Raw genomic sequence first — 16,423 nt, 5'->3', positions numbered from 1 at the left:
AAAATGTAAATAAAACCATTTAAATTTGGTATCCCTGGAACCGTACCGAAACACAGAATACAGGGGACAGGTCATTTTGGCTGCACAGTGAACGCCGTAAAACCAAAGCCGGTAAGAAAGTCGCAGAAATGCATTTTTACTTCAAATCCACCCCATTCTGAATGTTTTTCTTGCTTCCCAGTACATTATATAGAATAAATAATGGTGGTATCATGAAGAAAAATTTGTCCCGCAAAAATTAAGACCTCATATGGCTCTGGGAGCGGAGAAATAAAAAAGCTATGGGGTTTAGAAGGAGGGGAGTCAAAAACGAAAATCAAAAAATGCCATCGGCGGGAAGGGGTTAATGTGAGGCACATGGTGTTACTAAGACTAAACTAATAACCCCAAATGCCTGACATTAATGAGAACAGTGATCCTATGTACCTGTGTGTTTCTTACTGTCACTTTGCTAGCAGCTTCCTCTCCTCCTCGGGGAATCTTTGCAAGGTGCAGACGGCAGGAGCTATCACTATAGCAGGCAGAGACCTGAGCGATTAAGCTCCACCCCCTGGGTTTCCTGCACCCCTCTCATATATTATGTGATACTATACATATATTATATATGATACTATACATATTATGTGATACTATACATATTATATATGATACTATACATATTATGTGATACTATACATATATTATATATGATACTATACATATTATGTGATACTATACATATATTATATATGATACTATACATATTATGTGATACTATACATATATTATATATGATACTATACATATTATGTGATACTATACATATATTATATGATACTATACATATATTATATATGATACTATACATATTATGTGATACTATACATATATTATATATGATACTATACATATTATGTGATACTATACATATTATGTGATACTATACATATATTATATGATACTATACATATATTATATATGATACTATACATATTATGTGATACTATACATATATTATATACGATACTATACATATTATGTGATACTATACATATTATGTGATGCTATACATATATTATATACGATACTATACATATTATGTGATACTATACATATTATGTGATGCTATACATATATTATATACGATACTATACATATTATGTGATACTATACATATTATGTGATGCTATACATATATTATATACGATACTATACATATTATGTGATACTATACATATATGATTATGTGTAGATACGGCCTTGTCTATGGTAAATAGATTTCCTTTAAAAATAAATTTCGTGTACAGGTTAGAGTCCATTCAAGAGAAAAAAAATGTGTATATATATACAGTCCACAGCTCACCAACAATAAAGAGAGGCAGTGTATACCTTGAGTGCACGAAAAAAATACACCCCCGGCTGGGGCAAATAATGTCCAAAACAAACAACGAAATTTTCAGCACAGAAGGTGTTAAAATAAAACTTAACTTTTATTTAAGAGAGCATGAAAAAATGGGTACCAGATATAGGAGTCAAAAAAGAAAAAAACTCACGTAGTCAATTCCATATATCAATGTGCATGTGTAAACACAGCAGACAGGCCTACGCGTTTCAGGACGTCCATCCCTTAGTTATGGCAATATTGGAAATTTCACTGTTTGTTTTAGAGTTCATTCACTAAGGTCTTATATATAGATTCCTTCCTTGCTACTAACACTCCCTGGTGGTCTAGTGGTTAGGATTCGGCGCTCTCACCGCCGCGGCCCGGGTTCGATTCCCGGTCAGGGAATATGATTTTTTTCGTCATCTAAATAAAAAAAACTTCGATTTTTCATTTGTTTCTTGTTCAGTTGAACTATTTTCATAGTTGTCTAAGATCATTTGCTTATCATACTCTATTAAATGACAGTACTGTATAGTGAAACATCTTTCACCAGATTTACTTACTGTGGATCACTTATGGAGGAACATATAAAGAGCAAAGTCTGTGCTGAAATAGTTTACCTTCGAGATTGTAGTTTATTATAAGAAAAAAAATAATAATAATACTAAAGAAACAGAAAACAAAACTAAAAATATTTGCTGCGTTGGCCGGGAATCGAACCCGGGTCAACTGCTTGGAAGGCAGCTATGCTCACCACTATACCACCAACGCCTGCTTAGTGACAGGCTGCAACTGCTCCATATCTTGGAGGATATAGCCGGGAGAGGAAAACTACAGCACACAAGAGAGCCACAAAACTGCTCCAAAGGCAGTACTATACAGTATACACCGTATATACTGCCACAATAGCGATAGATAGATTAGATAGATAGATAGATAGATAGATAGATAGATAGATAGATAGATAGATAGATAGATAGATAGATAGATAGATAGATAGATAGATAGATAGATAGATAGATAGATAGATAGATAGATAACCTGTTTCCCTGAAAATAAGACGGTGTCTTATATTAATTTTTGCTCCCAAAGATGCGCCATGCATATAGCAGCCTGCAAAAGAAAAGCACTTCAGACAGGCTGGGGAGCCTTTACAAGGCTCCCGGCTGTCATGCCAACGTGACGTTGGCTCCAGGTGCCGGCGATCACCGGCGCCAGAAGGGTTAATGTCCACGGTCGGTGTGGGCACCGACCGGAGGCATTAGCGCTGTTTGTCTGCTGACACCAGGATGCCAGGTGTTTAACTATGGCGGCCACCCGGGAGTCGGCAGACATCCAGCGCTAATGCCTCCGGTCGGTGCCCACACACGCTCCCATAGAAATGAATGGAAGCGCCCAGCACGCCGATTAACCCCCCGCTTGCCGGCTACTTCCATTCATTTCTATTCACTACGTCTTACTTTCGGGGGAGCGCCTTATATTAGGCAAGGCAGCAAAATGTCTGCCATGCCTTACTTTCAGGGTACGTCCTATTTTCGGGGAAACACGGTAGATAGATATATAGAAGATAGATGGATAGATAGATATATAGAAGATAGATGGATAGATAGATAGAATGAGATTGATAATCTGACTCTAAATAAAATTTAGTAATATTGACCTCTCCCGGGGATCTAGCACATAATGTCGTCACCCTCACCCTGATATCCCCTTAACCCTGTCTAGAAGCCTCTCACCTCTGCCAAGTCAGACTATTTAATGGGGCTTAGCATGGAAACATAACACGATGTTACTGACGTCTCCCTGGCTGCTCCCACTCAGACCAGGTCTGTACATTCAGCCAAACACCGGATGAGACTGGTCTCATTCCATAATGGCCCAATATTTTGTGGAATGGAGGTTTGACTTTTATCACGGTTTGTATGCCAGAAGACTGGTGGACATCAGGTCTGTGCATAAAATCAAGTTTGGACAAAACTTCTCCAGTCAGACCAGAAAGTGCAATTGTTATACTCTAAAGGTCACCAGAGGTCAGGGAAGGGGTGTAAAAGCTAAAAATACAAACATACCAAAACTCTGCCCCCTTCCTAGGCTCTGCTCGGACACCTCAGTCTTCTCTCTTGATCATTGCAGAGGCGGATATGTAATTGTGAGAATAAAGTATTAAACAAGTTGAAATTTTTCTTCATCATTTTCATCATCACCTGCCAATGATGAAACAGCTACTCGTAGAATGGATGGCCGGTCCCATTGATATTCATTGGGTATGGTCAACTTTGCTCTTACATGAATGTGTTGTGTTACTAATGTCTACAAGACCACACCAACAATAAGCCAATCAGAGGTTATTACAGGTTTATTTAGTAGCAGCGGTATGTAACATGTCACTGTATATAAGGAATATGTCAGGAAATGAAAAGTACAAAGGTAGAGTAAGGCCATTTTCACATGTCTGACATTATAACATAGACCTTTCAGACGCTTTGTAAACTGATGGGATCCATAAACTGCTACCATGTGGATACAACACCGTCATAGTCTCAGTAAATAACAGAACCCACAAGCAGAGTCTCAAACCTTCTAAGACACAAGCAGTCATGTATGAAGACCATGGCAAGGGGACGTCGGCCATGGCCGCTTATCAGATACTCACACTTTCTAAACTTTACTTGCACTATTACTGGCTGTGCAATTCACATTCCAGTCTTCACAGCTTTTATGCCTGACTAACACTCGGTTCACACCTGCGTTGGGGTGTCCATCTCCAAGCAGCCCCGGAAAATGAAAACCCAATCCATTTAAAAAACAGTTAAACATTATAGTCTATGGGGTCTGCCAGGTTTCTGCAAGTAGGACTTTACTCTCCTCAGTTGTAAAGTGGAATTGGGAACGCAATCCCCGAACGGTTACCAAATGCAGGTGTGAACCCAGCCTAATACTGTGGGAAAGTGCCTTAAAAACATGGAGCCTGCACCCCCCCCTAAATGAAACTAAATGTTTATCAAGCCTCTACCCTAGGACAAAATCTGAGTGATATTCTAAGAGCAATACACACCAATGTAACGCTGCGGCTACGGAGTATGGATGACGCAGATACTGGATTAGTTGCTTAAACAGGAAATCAAAAATACAGTTTTTAATATTCTGCTTTATTTTGTGTAAAGTCTAAAGAGCTCCTTTCCTTCCAAAAATATTACTAACTACAGATTAGGGTAGGTGTATCCATCCAGGGGCCCCTCACACTGTCACAGTCTGTCTCTTCTCACAAGGGTATATAGTAAACGGTATCAGAATTAAATAAGGAAGAAAAAAATCCCAAAAAATAAATACAAATTTACAGCCTCCAGAAGGTCTCAGTCTAGTCTAAAGCCTAGTGGGCAGCGCAAAACACCGACCTGTCACAGTCGACTAACAGGGAAGACAGTAAACCGGACAATCTCTAATCCCAAATCAAAAGAAAAACGAAATCTGACCTGAACCTCCAGAGATTTTCTTTTGCTTTTCAGCAGAACAGTCTACACTAAGGCTGGGGCCCCACGGGCCAGACACGCCACGGGCAGTTCATGCGAACCCCATCCCCACTTTGCGCAGAAAATCACAGCGCGGACAAGCTGCGATTTCCAAAACTGTTCCAGTTATATTCCAATTATATCTACGGAAACGCCAGCGGCTTCGCCGTAGATATAAATGTAACAAAGTCTGTGGAGGAAAACTCTGTGAACTTTCTGTTCAAAGCGCTGCGGGAAGAACTGCAATGCGTTCATGCTGTGGTTGTTGCCGCAGCGCTTTAGCGCAGCATTTCCGGCCCGTGGGGCCTTAGCCTAAGCTGCAGCTCCTGTACCTTCCATTACGAAACCACTTTTTATAAAAGAATAGTCCAGGTGGATATAAGAAACTTAGCAACACATATTATTACACAAATCTGCTTCCTTATCCACTTCACAGACTGTGTTAGCTTATACATAGAAGTCTATGTAGAAGGGAGGGGGAGGAAGGGGCTGTTGGAAAAACACAAAAATAAATACAGCTGCTACACTGTGAGCGAGAGAAACCTCTTCTGACTCTTCAGTATCTAGAAGATAAGATTCTGTCACTGAACAGAATGAGGTGCTAAAGCTAAATCGTGTAACAACCTCCTCCTCTCCATAGACTTCTGTGTGTGAGCTGAGTATAGACATAAAATGATGTTGGAGAGAAGAGCAGGCTAATAAGTGGAGAAGGAAAGAGATTTCTTGAAGAAAATACATTACAAAATTTCTTAGATTTCCCTGCACTATGGATTTATGAAATGTAGTTTTATAATTGGCGGTCACTTTATATCGTCTACACTGACAGTCCAACTTGGTGGGACAGTTTAATTAATAGAAACAGCCGGTCCTGACAGTCTTGTTGTTATTTGGGGTATAAAGGATTATGAAAAACACAAAAACCTCTGTGAAATGATGTTATCTGTAAAGCAATCTTAAAAATTCATTACATGAAAATTTCCAACAAAAAACATAAGATAAAACATACAGCGTATTGAAGTTGAGATAAAGAGCTAACAACATGGATTAGTCATTTAACCTTCTTGAAGGGGTTGTCCCACCATAAAAAAGTTACAGGTTACTTACAGGATAGGTAATAAGTGTTTTTGTTAGTTGGGGGTTGCACCACTGTAAGGCCCTATTCACATCTGTCAGAAAAGTAGGACCAACTTCATATAAACTCTATTTGCCACAGTATGAGTTAAGAAGTAAAAGATCCGCGCTTACCCTCAGAATCATGTGATGTGGGAACGCCCATAGGGAAGGGCTTTCCCCAGCTACTGATCTATTTAAACCTAGTGTTTTTAAACTGTGGAACATTGATCTATTTTTGCACTTGAAAAAGGGACCAGGGTGTCCCGTAACGCGTAGTGATGAAGATCCCTGTTTGTGATTTTTAAATAAAGGCGATTATTCAACTATCCTGAGGGTAAGCGCGGATCTTTTACTTCTTAACTCATACTGTGGCAAATAGAGTTTATATGAAGTTGGTCCTACTTTTCTGGTCTGTTACGTTTCTATACGGCTGGATCTGCTGCTGAGATTACCCTGTGTTATTTTTCTAGCTATATTTGGGCTGTGACATATCACAGCTGAATAAGGTGATTATCCCTACACTTGTTATTAGAATCTTCTGTTACCAAGTGATAATGCACTAGGTGTAGCGCGGTGCTTTCTCTTTTTGTTTTTCTATTCACATCTGTGTCCTGCAAGCAGCACTTTTCTCTCCGCATGATTAATGCGGAAACCACACGTACCCCATTATAGTCTATTGGGTCCATGTGCTTTCCTTAAGTACCGTATATACTCGAGTATAAGCCGACCCGAATATAAGCCGAGGCCTCTAATTTTACCACAAAAAAACTGGGAAAACGTATTGACTCGAGTATAAGCCGAGGGGGGGGGGGGGGGGGATGCAGCAGCTACTGGAAAATTTCAAAAATTAAAATGGTCGGAGTTTTGGGGTGCAGTAGTTGCTGGGTGATGGGAAAGAGGAGGGGGTGTTTTGGTTCTCTGTCTGCCCCTTCCCTGAGGACTGTTTTTACTCCCCCCACTTGGAATTCAGCCTGCCTGACTATAGGGGATCTGCGGAGCTCCTATTAACCCCTTCCTGACAGCACAGGAGCACTGCAGATCCCCTATATTCAGTAGACCGGGCACTCTCATACACATGGCTACCTAATGTGTACGTGTTTCACAGTCATTTTCTACATTTGTGTCTATTCTAGGGAAAGGAGAGATTTAGAACTTTTAAATTTTCTTTAAAGCTTTTTTTCTTTTCCACTATTTTATGGGAGATTCTATACATTGATATTGCTGCTGGTCATAGACCTCCCCCCCAAAAAAAATAAAAATAAATTTAAGTATAAGCCGAGGGGGGCTTTTTCAGCACAAAAACTGTGCTGAAAAATTCGGCTTATACTCGAGTATATACGGTAACTGCTTTTTAATGCGTATAGGTTTCCGTTTGAGGGGTCCCCAAACGGACTTCCCGAATGCAGATGTGAACCGGGCCTGACTCCACTTCACAAGAATGAGAGTCCTCAGTCTGCCATATGAATTAAGCCATTCCATTCATTCTTGATGGGACTGATGAAGGTCGCCTCATAGCAAATCTAGTGCTCGGATATCCTTAAAGAATGAAAAGAGCAGCAGCTTGCAGGTATGAACATCACTCAATTCAAACATAGGACACGGACCCCCGTTCATTTCATTGGTGGGAGTCAGCACTGGACCCTTCAGAGATCAAACACTTTTCAACTAACCTATGGAAGATCAAGTCCTTTAAGTGACTTCTAAGTGTTACCTGTTGTTAGCGGAAAACATTAACGGCTGGTTTACTGCTCTGCTGCTAGTACTTGCAAATAGTCTAAGGGTGTATTCACACAATGTAATGCGGCACTGATTCTTGCACGATAACTTGCTTAGGAATCAGCGCTGCAAAACAGAATCCCATTGACTTCAATGGGTTCCGTTTAGCACGCGTAACACATTGAAATCAATGGGAGGCTTTTTAACCCATTGATTTCAATGTGTTACATGCACTAAACAGAACCCATTGAAGTCAATGGGATTCTGTTTTGCAGCGCTGATTCTTACGTGAGTTATCGTGCAAGAATCAGTGCCGCGTTACATCGTGTGAATGCCCCCTAAGGCTGAGTTCTGATGCAGTATTTTGGATTGGAATTTAACGAGGAGGCCACCTCAGGTTCCGGTCCAAAATACGGGCACTGCAATTCAGATTAGACCCAAATGAATGGGCGTAGTCGGGAGTGTCTTCAGGCGGATTCGCGAGGCACAATCCACCTAAAGAATGAGTATGTCCATTCTTTTTTCTGGGAGCCGGAACAAACAGCTCCCGAAAAAAGAACAGACCGGCTATCATTGATTTCAATGGGACCTGTCTTTTTGGTCAGGATTTTGAGGCGGATACGCCAGATACCCTCTTTAACTACACAGATGCATTTTTCAAGCTCATTATTTACTTATGAAAAAGTAATAAAACCTTTTCCCTTGATAAATTACAGCCATATAAATGCAGCTTAGGCTATGTTCACACTTGTGCATCCATCCGAGGACCAAAACAACAAACACTCAGACTGCTAAAATAGTGGATTGACTAGAATGGGATTAGTTGGGTGTCCAATCTTTGAAACTGGACGAAAAAGTCAGACTTGCAGCACTTTGTCGTCTGGCGATTTTCGATGGACACTGAAACATTCTCTGATGTACATGTAAACGTAGGCTTAAAAAAAGTTGGTGTTAAGCCAATACATTTTAATAAAATTTAATAACAAAAAAATCCCACTCACCTGGTCCGGGCGCTCCATGCCCTGTCTGGCGCCATTGTGCTGTAGGTACAAGGCTCACAAGACTCGGTGGTCACTGGTCAGGAGCTGAGAGCTTCCAGCAATGAGGCTCTGGCCCAAAACACAAAAGGCACCAGCAGCGGACAATGCAGCACCAGGAACAGGTATGTTTTTTTTTGTTATTAACACCTTCCTTTGCTGCCCCAAATTATAGACAACCCCTTTAAACAAGCACTTCAGGACTTGAACTCTTTCGAACCTGTCTTTCGAACAAGCCATCAGTGTCGATCAGTAGGGGTCTTAGCTCTGGGACCACTGCCCTCAGTGCTTCTGGTGTGTCTGTAGGTCACTACTATAACTATTCATGGTAAAAAGCCTGAGTAGGATTAGTTGTGGTACCAGGCACAGCTGCCTATATGGATATGCCCCACCAATACTAATGATAGGCCATCAATATTGCAGACTTAAGCCAGCCATACACATTAGATTTTGGACAGTTGCCAAGTAGCCATCCAATGGTTGATGAGATTGTTTTTATGATCGTTCCCACCATCAACATTAACGTCTAAACTGCGCGATGAGGGTGCAGTTCAGATCTTGAAGAAAAAAAGAAAGAATTGCAGTCAGTCGAGACAAGTTGAAAGGATGACTAGTCAAAAGCCAGTCATGAATGACCATTTGCTGCAACTACCTGTCATATGTCCATCTGTTCATTGGCCATATTAAAGGAACCAACCATTTTGGCCAATGAAAATCTAATGTGTGTGGCTGGCTTTGGAGAACTCCTTCCAAGTAAGACAAGTTTAAAGAGGCTTTAATACAGACACATTCTGAAATCTGTACTGAGGTCGCGATACAGCCCCATGGGATGAAATGAAGTGACCTTGGATCAATATAGAACTCTATCAAAATCCTTGATGTAAGATCTGACATAACTTGACTTGCTGGATCTCAATGTGTAATCTGTAACAGGGCCTGCCACCGGCAATGCACAAGAGGGTTCTTTGGACTCCTTTAGGCACCAACACTTAGGAGCTACTGCAATCCCCACTGTCGTGCCTATATAGCTGTAATATATGTAATATACACACAAGGGATTTGTAACCATTTTGCACAGTTAAATACATATTTTTTTTTTTAAAAACACGAGCTTATGAAATGGGACTGAGAAGCTAGCTGTCACAGCAAACAGGATTGTTACACTTTAGAAACACAGAGTTGGTATTTGCCATGTGTTACCATCATGAATGTGATCATACATCAAGCATAGTCCACTAACAGAATCAAGAGTGATTAATCAGCAGGGCGACCATTACGTCCCTTCTCTCCCCTTTCCTCCTCTTGTTCTGACGCCTTTGCTTGTGAGTGGTTTATCGGCGCTCTGTGCGGGGGCTGGAGGGTCATTATGTGTTGAAGATGCTTTTACATGAGATGTACTCAGTTCATCTGGGGAACAAGTTTTTGCAAGACTTGTCCCTGCAGGGTCCGACAACCGTTGTAAAATATCCTTAAGTAACAAGTTGTTTTCCCGCATGAGCTTTTCTTTCTTGTCATTGTGTTCTTGCATGATCTTCAGCTTGGCCTCGTGATGTTGCCTGAGCAGATGTAACTTCTCCATTCTATATTGTCTCTGATCTTCAACATCTTTTTGCTTCAGCCTAACCTTTGCTGTCCTATCAGTTGCTCGAATATGGTTGTTCACTTTTACATTTCTGGTCAGCTGTTGAAGACCTACACCTAAATGTAACAAGTCCATGTGAAGAACATGCATCTGATGACGTTGGGACCTATGATACTGACGTTGTGCTGTGTGAAGTGTCCCGACAACTTTATTAATAGCTCCTGCATTGGTAGTGTTTGGGTGGTTGCTTGGAGATGACAATGATGGATAAGGGTGGCTAGTTATCAGATGAGGTTTAGTAGTCACTAGAGAGGGTTTGTTAGAAAGAGGAAAGGGCTTGGTTACAGCAGGAAAAGGCTTGGCGCTAGCTGGAATATGTTTAGCTGGAACAATAGGAGGCCTTGTAGCAACAACAATTGGTTTGGTAGAAGGAATATGGAGTTGGGAGGCGATGCAAGGCTGGGCAGCTGTAGGCAAGGATGGGCTGGCAGCAGGATAGGATTGAGGTGAAGCTATGGATGCATCCTTGCTATAGTCAATGGGTTCCATCTTTATCATCGTCTCTTTGTCATCTTCTTCCTCCTCTTCTGCCATGTCAACTAAAGGTCATGACACAGAAAATAAAATAATGTTCAGTTAAAAGACAAGTTCAGATTTTCAATCTCTGGTAAAAGAAAAAAAAAACCTATACAGTATATAAACAATGAATTAACTTAGAAAACAGAATTTAAAATTAGGAGTCAATGTATACTGTATATTAAAGGTGTTTTCTGGCCCCAGCAATGCTTTTAGTACTGATGACCCGTTCGTAGGTTAGGCCATCAGTATCAGACGGGTAGAGGTGCGACATCCAGAAGCCACTGCTATTGACAGAGCCGGAAGCAGTGCTACTACTATTCAAGTATTAAGCAGAGCTGCAGTACCCCAAAGCTACTGCTACAGAGTGGATAGTGGTGCAGCGCTACCTGAATTGGAGCAGAGCTGCTTCCAGCCCCATGCACAGCGGTAGCAGCTGGATCAGCTGATCGGCGCAGGGTCCGGGTATCGGACCTCCACTGATCCGATACTGATGGCCTTTCCTGTGGATTGGTGAACACTATGAAAAACGTTGGGGGCCCTTTAACCTTGATAACATAGATATTGGTTCAAAAGTCCAATGCTTACAAGAAGAATGGTTCCAAAAATCATCTTCATAACAGATGTCTTCTTCAGGCTCAAATTTATCTATTTATAAATAAAAAAAGGAAAGAACGACAAAATATAATAACCAAGCAGGTAACTGAGCAAGAAACATTTTAACAATTATCTCAAAGTAAATGAAATTATTGCAAACTTTGCACAAAGGTTTGTTTATAGACTGCTGTACATACCTTCCTTCTTCTGCCCAGTACTTGTATAGGATGAGAAGCCCATAGTAGGATTACTAGGACCTACAGCAAAGTGACCAACAAAAAGCTTATTAATCATTTGTAAAAATACTCATTTCTATGTAGTGTTTGCTGCATCTTGCCCTTACTTACAATAGATGTGATCCAAACCAAAATCAAATTCAGGCTTATTGTGAAAGGGCCGGTGTCATCTCTCGAATGCCACTATTTATTTATGGACATGCCCCGTGTAAAAACTTTGACTTACGTGGTTCTCGGTCTGTGTCAACATGTCCCTCTATTGGCCGAATGGTGTCTGGGCCTATGACATGCATTAGTTCTTCTTCATATGACAAGTACTGTAACTCCAGGCAAGGGCCACCACCATTATGTTGCGAATACTTGTGTTGATCGGCCATTTTTGCCTTTACACGTCTTTTAATATCCCTTAGTCTCTTCTTGCAGTTTTCGGCACTTCTGGGCTGGGTGCCCGCCGCGTTTACAGCTTCTACAATCCTAGACCATAAAAAATTCTTCCGGGCTTGGGAAGTAGTTGCTGCGTTTCTCCCAATGATACTGTCCCAGACACCTACTGCTTCGTGTACAAGGGCACAGTTTTCATCAAAGGAAAATTTTATATTGCGGGGAGCTTTGGAGAGAGTATAATCACCATGTACAAAACTGCTAGCGCTCTGTTCACCACTACCGCCATTCTGTGCACACGAACCCTCATGCCTGGTATCTCCAGTAATATCCAGGTTACTCTGGCTCCCTGGGACATGTGGTGCCATTGGTGGGTAAGGGGCACTTCTAAGGACATATTCTAGTTTGAAGAGATTGGCTGCTTTGCTTTCCAGTGGGGTCAACCGGGCAAGTAACGATGGCTCCGATCCTGGCGTTTGCTTCTGCATAGCCACCAGTTTTTCTATTAGTCTATGTTTGTAAAAATGCCAGTGCTTCTTCGCCTCCTCAATCCCTCTCTGCAGAACACTCACAGAATTCACATTTTCAAGCACCTTCTGCCAAATTGAAACTTTCTGTGCAAATGGGGTAATTCTAGCTCTTTCTCCAAACAGTTTATCATAGTGTTCCAGCAAATCCCTCACTAAAACAAATTCTTCTGAAGCTGTAAATCTGGGGCGTCTCTTAACCACCTTTTCAGTAGTGTTTGTTCCAGTTTTAAGCTGTGCCCCCCTTTGAGATGATTCTGTCACAAAAAAAAAAAATCACAGTGAAGACAATTAAACGTTCCTACAATTACTTTCATTTATGGACAAACTATGAGCATTTAATATGGAAAGTAAGGATCTATGAGAAAGGGACACACAAACAATAGAGCGGAGAGGGGTGACAAGAGCAGGCCAGTATCAGAACGGCGAGGGTCCCATTCTCAACACGTGCCAGTCAGCTATGCAAAGGGACTACAATGTGGGGTCTCACAGCCTTGACACATTCAAGTGAACAGGAAGAAGCTGCCATATCCTGCACCAATGCTACAAAGTAGTTATGAGCAAATCATTTCGTAGCAAGCCAGGTTCATCATGAATTTTCCAAGAATCTCAGGTTTGGTCAAATCTGAGATTTTTGTGGCTTTCCACCCACAAATCACATATACACTCCGCGGTCACGTTGGACCCAGGAATATAATGAGCACAAATGCCGAAAATAATTAATTCTGTTCCTCGCCTTTCATATGCAGTGTCTGACACTTCATCATGGTCCTGATCTGATCTTCTGAGTGATATCATGTGCCCTAGGAGACTGCTGAGGCCCAATCACATAGAGCACACCAATGTCATGACGTCAGCATATCCAATGTCAACACCATGGCCAGAAAATGGCCGCAAGGGAGCCCAGGAGAAGTGAGGGAAGGTGAACATCGGTCTTTATAATCTTACCTCACCTGCCCTGCACCTCCGCGTATTATACTCTAGGGTCTGAAGACATGTCAGCATATTGCAGCACTTCTGGACTAGACCGAACAAATTAAGTCCAACTGGCAAATTCTGGGAGGACCGTCCATTTCTATTACTAAGTAGACAATGTGCGGGTAGACAGAATAAGGTAAATTTTTGAGTGCTTGGGGTGCAAAGAGCTGGACCCCCCAACAATAGGATATTGATAGCCCATCCTATGCATAGGCCACCAATATTCTTATCCCATGCTGTACAATTTAGAAAATAAAATCTAGCATATATTATATTTACGTGTAACTTTACTGTTTGGACGCCATCTTTTAAGACTTGTAACTTTGTATGGTTGCTGAGTAATGTAAAACTTCTACACTTCATATGACACCAGGAATATGGAACGTACTGTACATACCTTTTGCTTCTGAATCATCATCAGTTGTGAGATCAGTTTCATCAACACTTTTAATCCAGAGGAAAGTATCAGGGTTATACACTAGGTCACCTAAAGGATAAATATATGTTACAAGAGGCAGAAAAATAGATCTAATACACAACCCTACAGAGGACCTTTCACCACCTCTACCAACTCCCCTTCTTTTCTAGGCGCCAAGACTGATTCTGATGCATTTGGCTTTTTTCTCTTGCAAGTACCAATCCCGAGAACTCACTGCTGTTACTTTTGGTGCCTGATAATGATAATAACTCTCTGCACCGTCCAGTGGGTGATGTCAGGCAGGAGCCGGCAAGGGATGTGATTCTGAGCTCCGACGCTGTCTGCATTGTACCCCTCTGACTGCCTCTGCCTTTTTTTGGCTAAACGTACGGTTTATTATGGCAATTGCAATGTCCTGAAAGTGTAGTTAACTTGGAGTTAGTGTGTTATTGCGCCACAGTCTTCCCCAGCCCTCACATTGCTGATGGACAGCTTTCTCTCTATGCATAGTATAAGTGAATTCATATGCTGCAGAACTGCGCTGGATTTACTGTGTGGATTCTGTACTGAAAGTCTCCATCAATTTATCGTACAACACATGAGAATGAAGACAAACCCCCCCCCCCAGAATAACCACATGCAGCAGTCACAGTGGATGTCACCCTTTGCAGTGAATAAGATGAAATCTGTGTTAACATGTAATACTGGGAAATCTCAGAGTTAATATGTGATGGATTTGCTGCAAGAATCAAAATAGAAAAAGTCTAAGTAATCGTACTTTGTTTAAGAAGAAGACAAGCTCTAAAGTTTTCTATAATCTGGGTAAATAAAAAATGTGTAATCTATTTTATTGCAGAATTATATTTCCTTTCAACTTGTCAGTCTGTGTTACTTTTTACATAGACATCTATGGAGAGGGGAGGAGGAGGTTGCTGAAGAAACAACAAATAGCAGCAACAGCTGCAAAATTCTGCCATATTTTGAGTTGAGGAGCTCTTTTAACACTGCTGTATATTCAAGATAAGACTCCACCACAGCACAGAGTAAGGCAATAATCAAGTAACAGTCTCATCCACCTCTTCCCTCTCCATAGACTTCTGTGTGTGAGGCAAATACAAACATTATTAGACAAAATTTCATATAAATAAACAGAAAGTCTTATTCCTTTACTAAAATATACGACAACATTTCTTATATTCACCTCCACTATTTGTCTATGAAAAGGTCATACGCTTAAAGTCTAAAGATGTTATGGAAACAAAGAGAACTTTCCACTGATAAGGAAGATGATCAAAAAGTAGGATCCCCACCAGTCAATCACGTGCTAGTATATTTGGCTTCACAACATCTTTTTGTGCTTTCCTAATATATGAAGTACCTGGAGTTTTTGAGCCTGTCTCTTGCTTCACCGATCCATAAGGGTTTTTGGAAACTTCCGTTTTAATAAGATCAAGGGCATCAGTACGCATAGGAAATTCTAAAGGATACAAAAAAAAAAGCTGTAGCTCTGCACTGGAAGTTAGACATTGCCACTATATATATATATATATATATATATATATATATATATATATATATATATATATATATATATAATGTAGTTGTAAGCATGTATGGCTTTATCGTACTAAATCTATGGCTTCTATTACCCTGTCCAGAGTTGTCTGTATATGAAGACTCCATGCCTTCTTCCTCTTTAATCCTTGGAAAAGTGCATGAATTAATTAATGGATCACCTAGAAAATACACATAGAAGGGATATCATTCTGATCCAAACGCATGCCACTAAAGCAAAGCAAAAGAACAAGAATGATATGCAATACCTTTATTCTGAAAGGTGTCCATATTGTCTAAGTTTCTAAGAATCTACATTTTCTTCAGCAACAGAGTAGCTGCAATGAATTTCCTGAGAAAATACAGCATTTATTTCACAGCGCAATACTTTACAATACAATAAACCCACTTGCATCGCTAAATGGCAGCTTTAATGCTTTTATTGTAGTCAGACAAAATATTTATAGAAATTGAAGTGCACCTGTATCAAAACGATAAATCCAGAGAGGTATCTGTAAAGGGCCACACTGGTTAGTGTCAGAGGTTATATCATGAAGGTGAGCTCACTCCATATGCCTATTCGGCTTTCATGCAGGAGGCCCCTCTAGGAGTTCTGTGGGTGGCTGGAAGACGCAAGTTGTCCATGTATTAGAAGGACAGGCATTGAACATCTACCATGTAATACCATATTTCACCTGTAGTGGCCACTGCTGGAAAAAAAGACTGACTGGCTACAAGTCTCACCACCAAACCAGCTGTTTGTTGGGGGCCATGGGGGTGAAGGATCTGGGGCAACAACCTGACTGCTTAATAAAGAGGAGATACACTTGCTCATA

The 16,423-nt window shown here is 40.9% G+C and overlaps 1 protein-coding gene and 2 non-coding genes across 4 annotated transcripts; 1 reads left to right on the top strand and 2 right to left on the bottom strand.

Annotated features, from left to right (window-relative positions):
* The first annotated feature begins 1,696 nt into the window (after positions 1-1,696).
* On the top strand, positions 1,697-1,768 carry TRNAE-CUC (transfer RNA glutamic acid (anticodon CUC)). The gene has a single exon. It is a non-coding gene; the product is annotated as a tRNA-Glu (tRNA).
* Positions 1,769-2,062: 294 nt separating this feature from the next.
* TRNAG-UCC (transfer RNA glycine (anticodon UCC)) lies at positions 2,063-2,134 on the bottom strand. Its single transcript has one exon. It is a non-coding gene; the product is annotated as a tRNA-Gly (tRNA).
* Positions 2,135-9,866: 7,732 nt separating this feature from the next.
* LOC142184132 (uncharacterized) lies at positions 9,867-15,942 on the bottom strand. 2 transcript variants are annotated; one of them, XM_075258857.1, is made up of 8 exons: positions 15,857-15,942; positions 15,683-15,769; positions 15,412-15,510; positions 14,013-14,102; positions 11,956-12,894; positions 11,691-11,750; positions 11,485-11,544; positions 9,867-10,919 (listed from the first exon to the last, which is right to left on the bottom strand). In XM_075258857.1, exons 1-8 carry the CDS (start codon positions 15,876-15,878, stop codon positions 10,012-10,014), a joined length of 2,265 nt encoding a protein of 754 aa, XP_075114958.1. In that variant the 5' UTR covers positions 15,879-15,942; the 3' UTR covers positions 9,867-10,011. The 2 variants fall into 2 exon arrangements, with proteins under 2 accessions (XP_075114958.1, XP_075114959.1); XM_075258858.1 differs by lacking the exon at positions 11,691-11,750.
* Between the last annotated feature and the right edge of the window lie 481 nt (positions 15,943-16,423).

This window comes from Leptodactylus fuscus, chromosome 11 (assembly GCF_031893055.1).
Source record: "Leptodactylus fuscus isolate aLepFus1 chromosome 11, aLepFus1.hap2, whole genome shotgun sequence".
NCBI classification, from domain to species: Eukaryota; Metazoa; Chordata; class Amphibia; order Anura; family Leptodactylidae; genus Leptodactylus; species Leptodactylus fuscus.
This window is presented reverse-complemented; position numbering and strand designations above follow the sequence as displayed.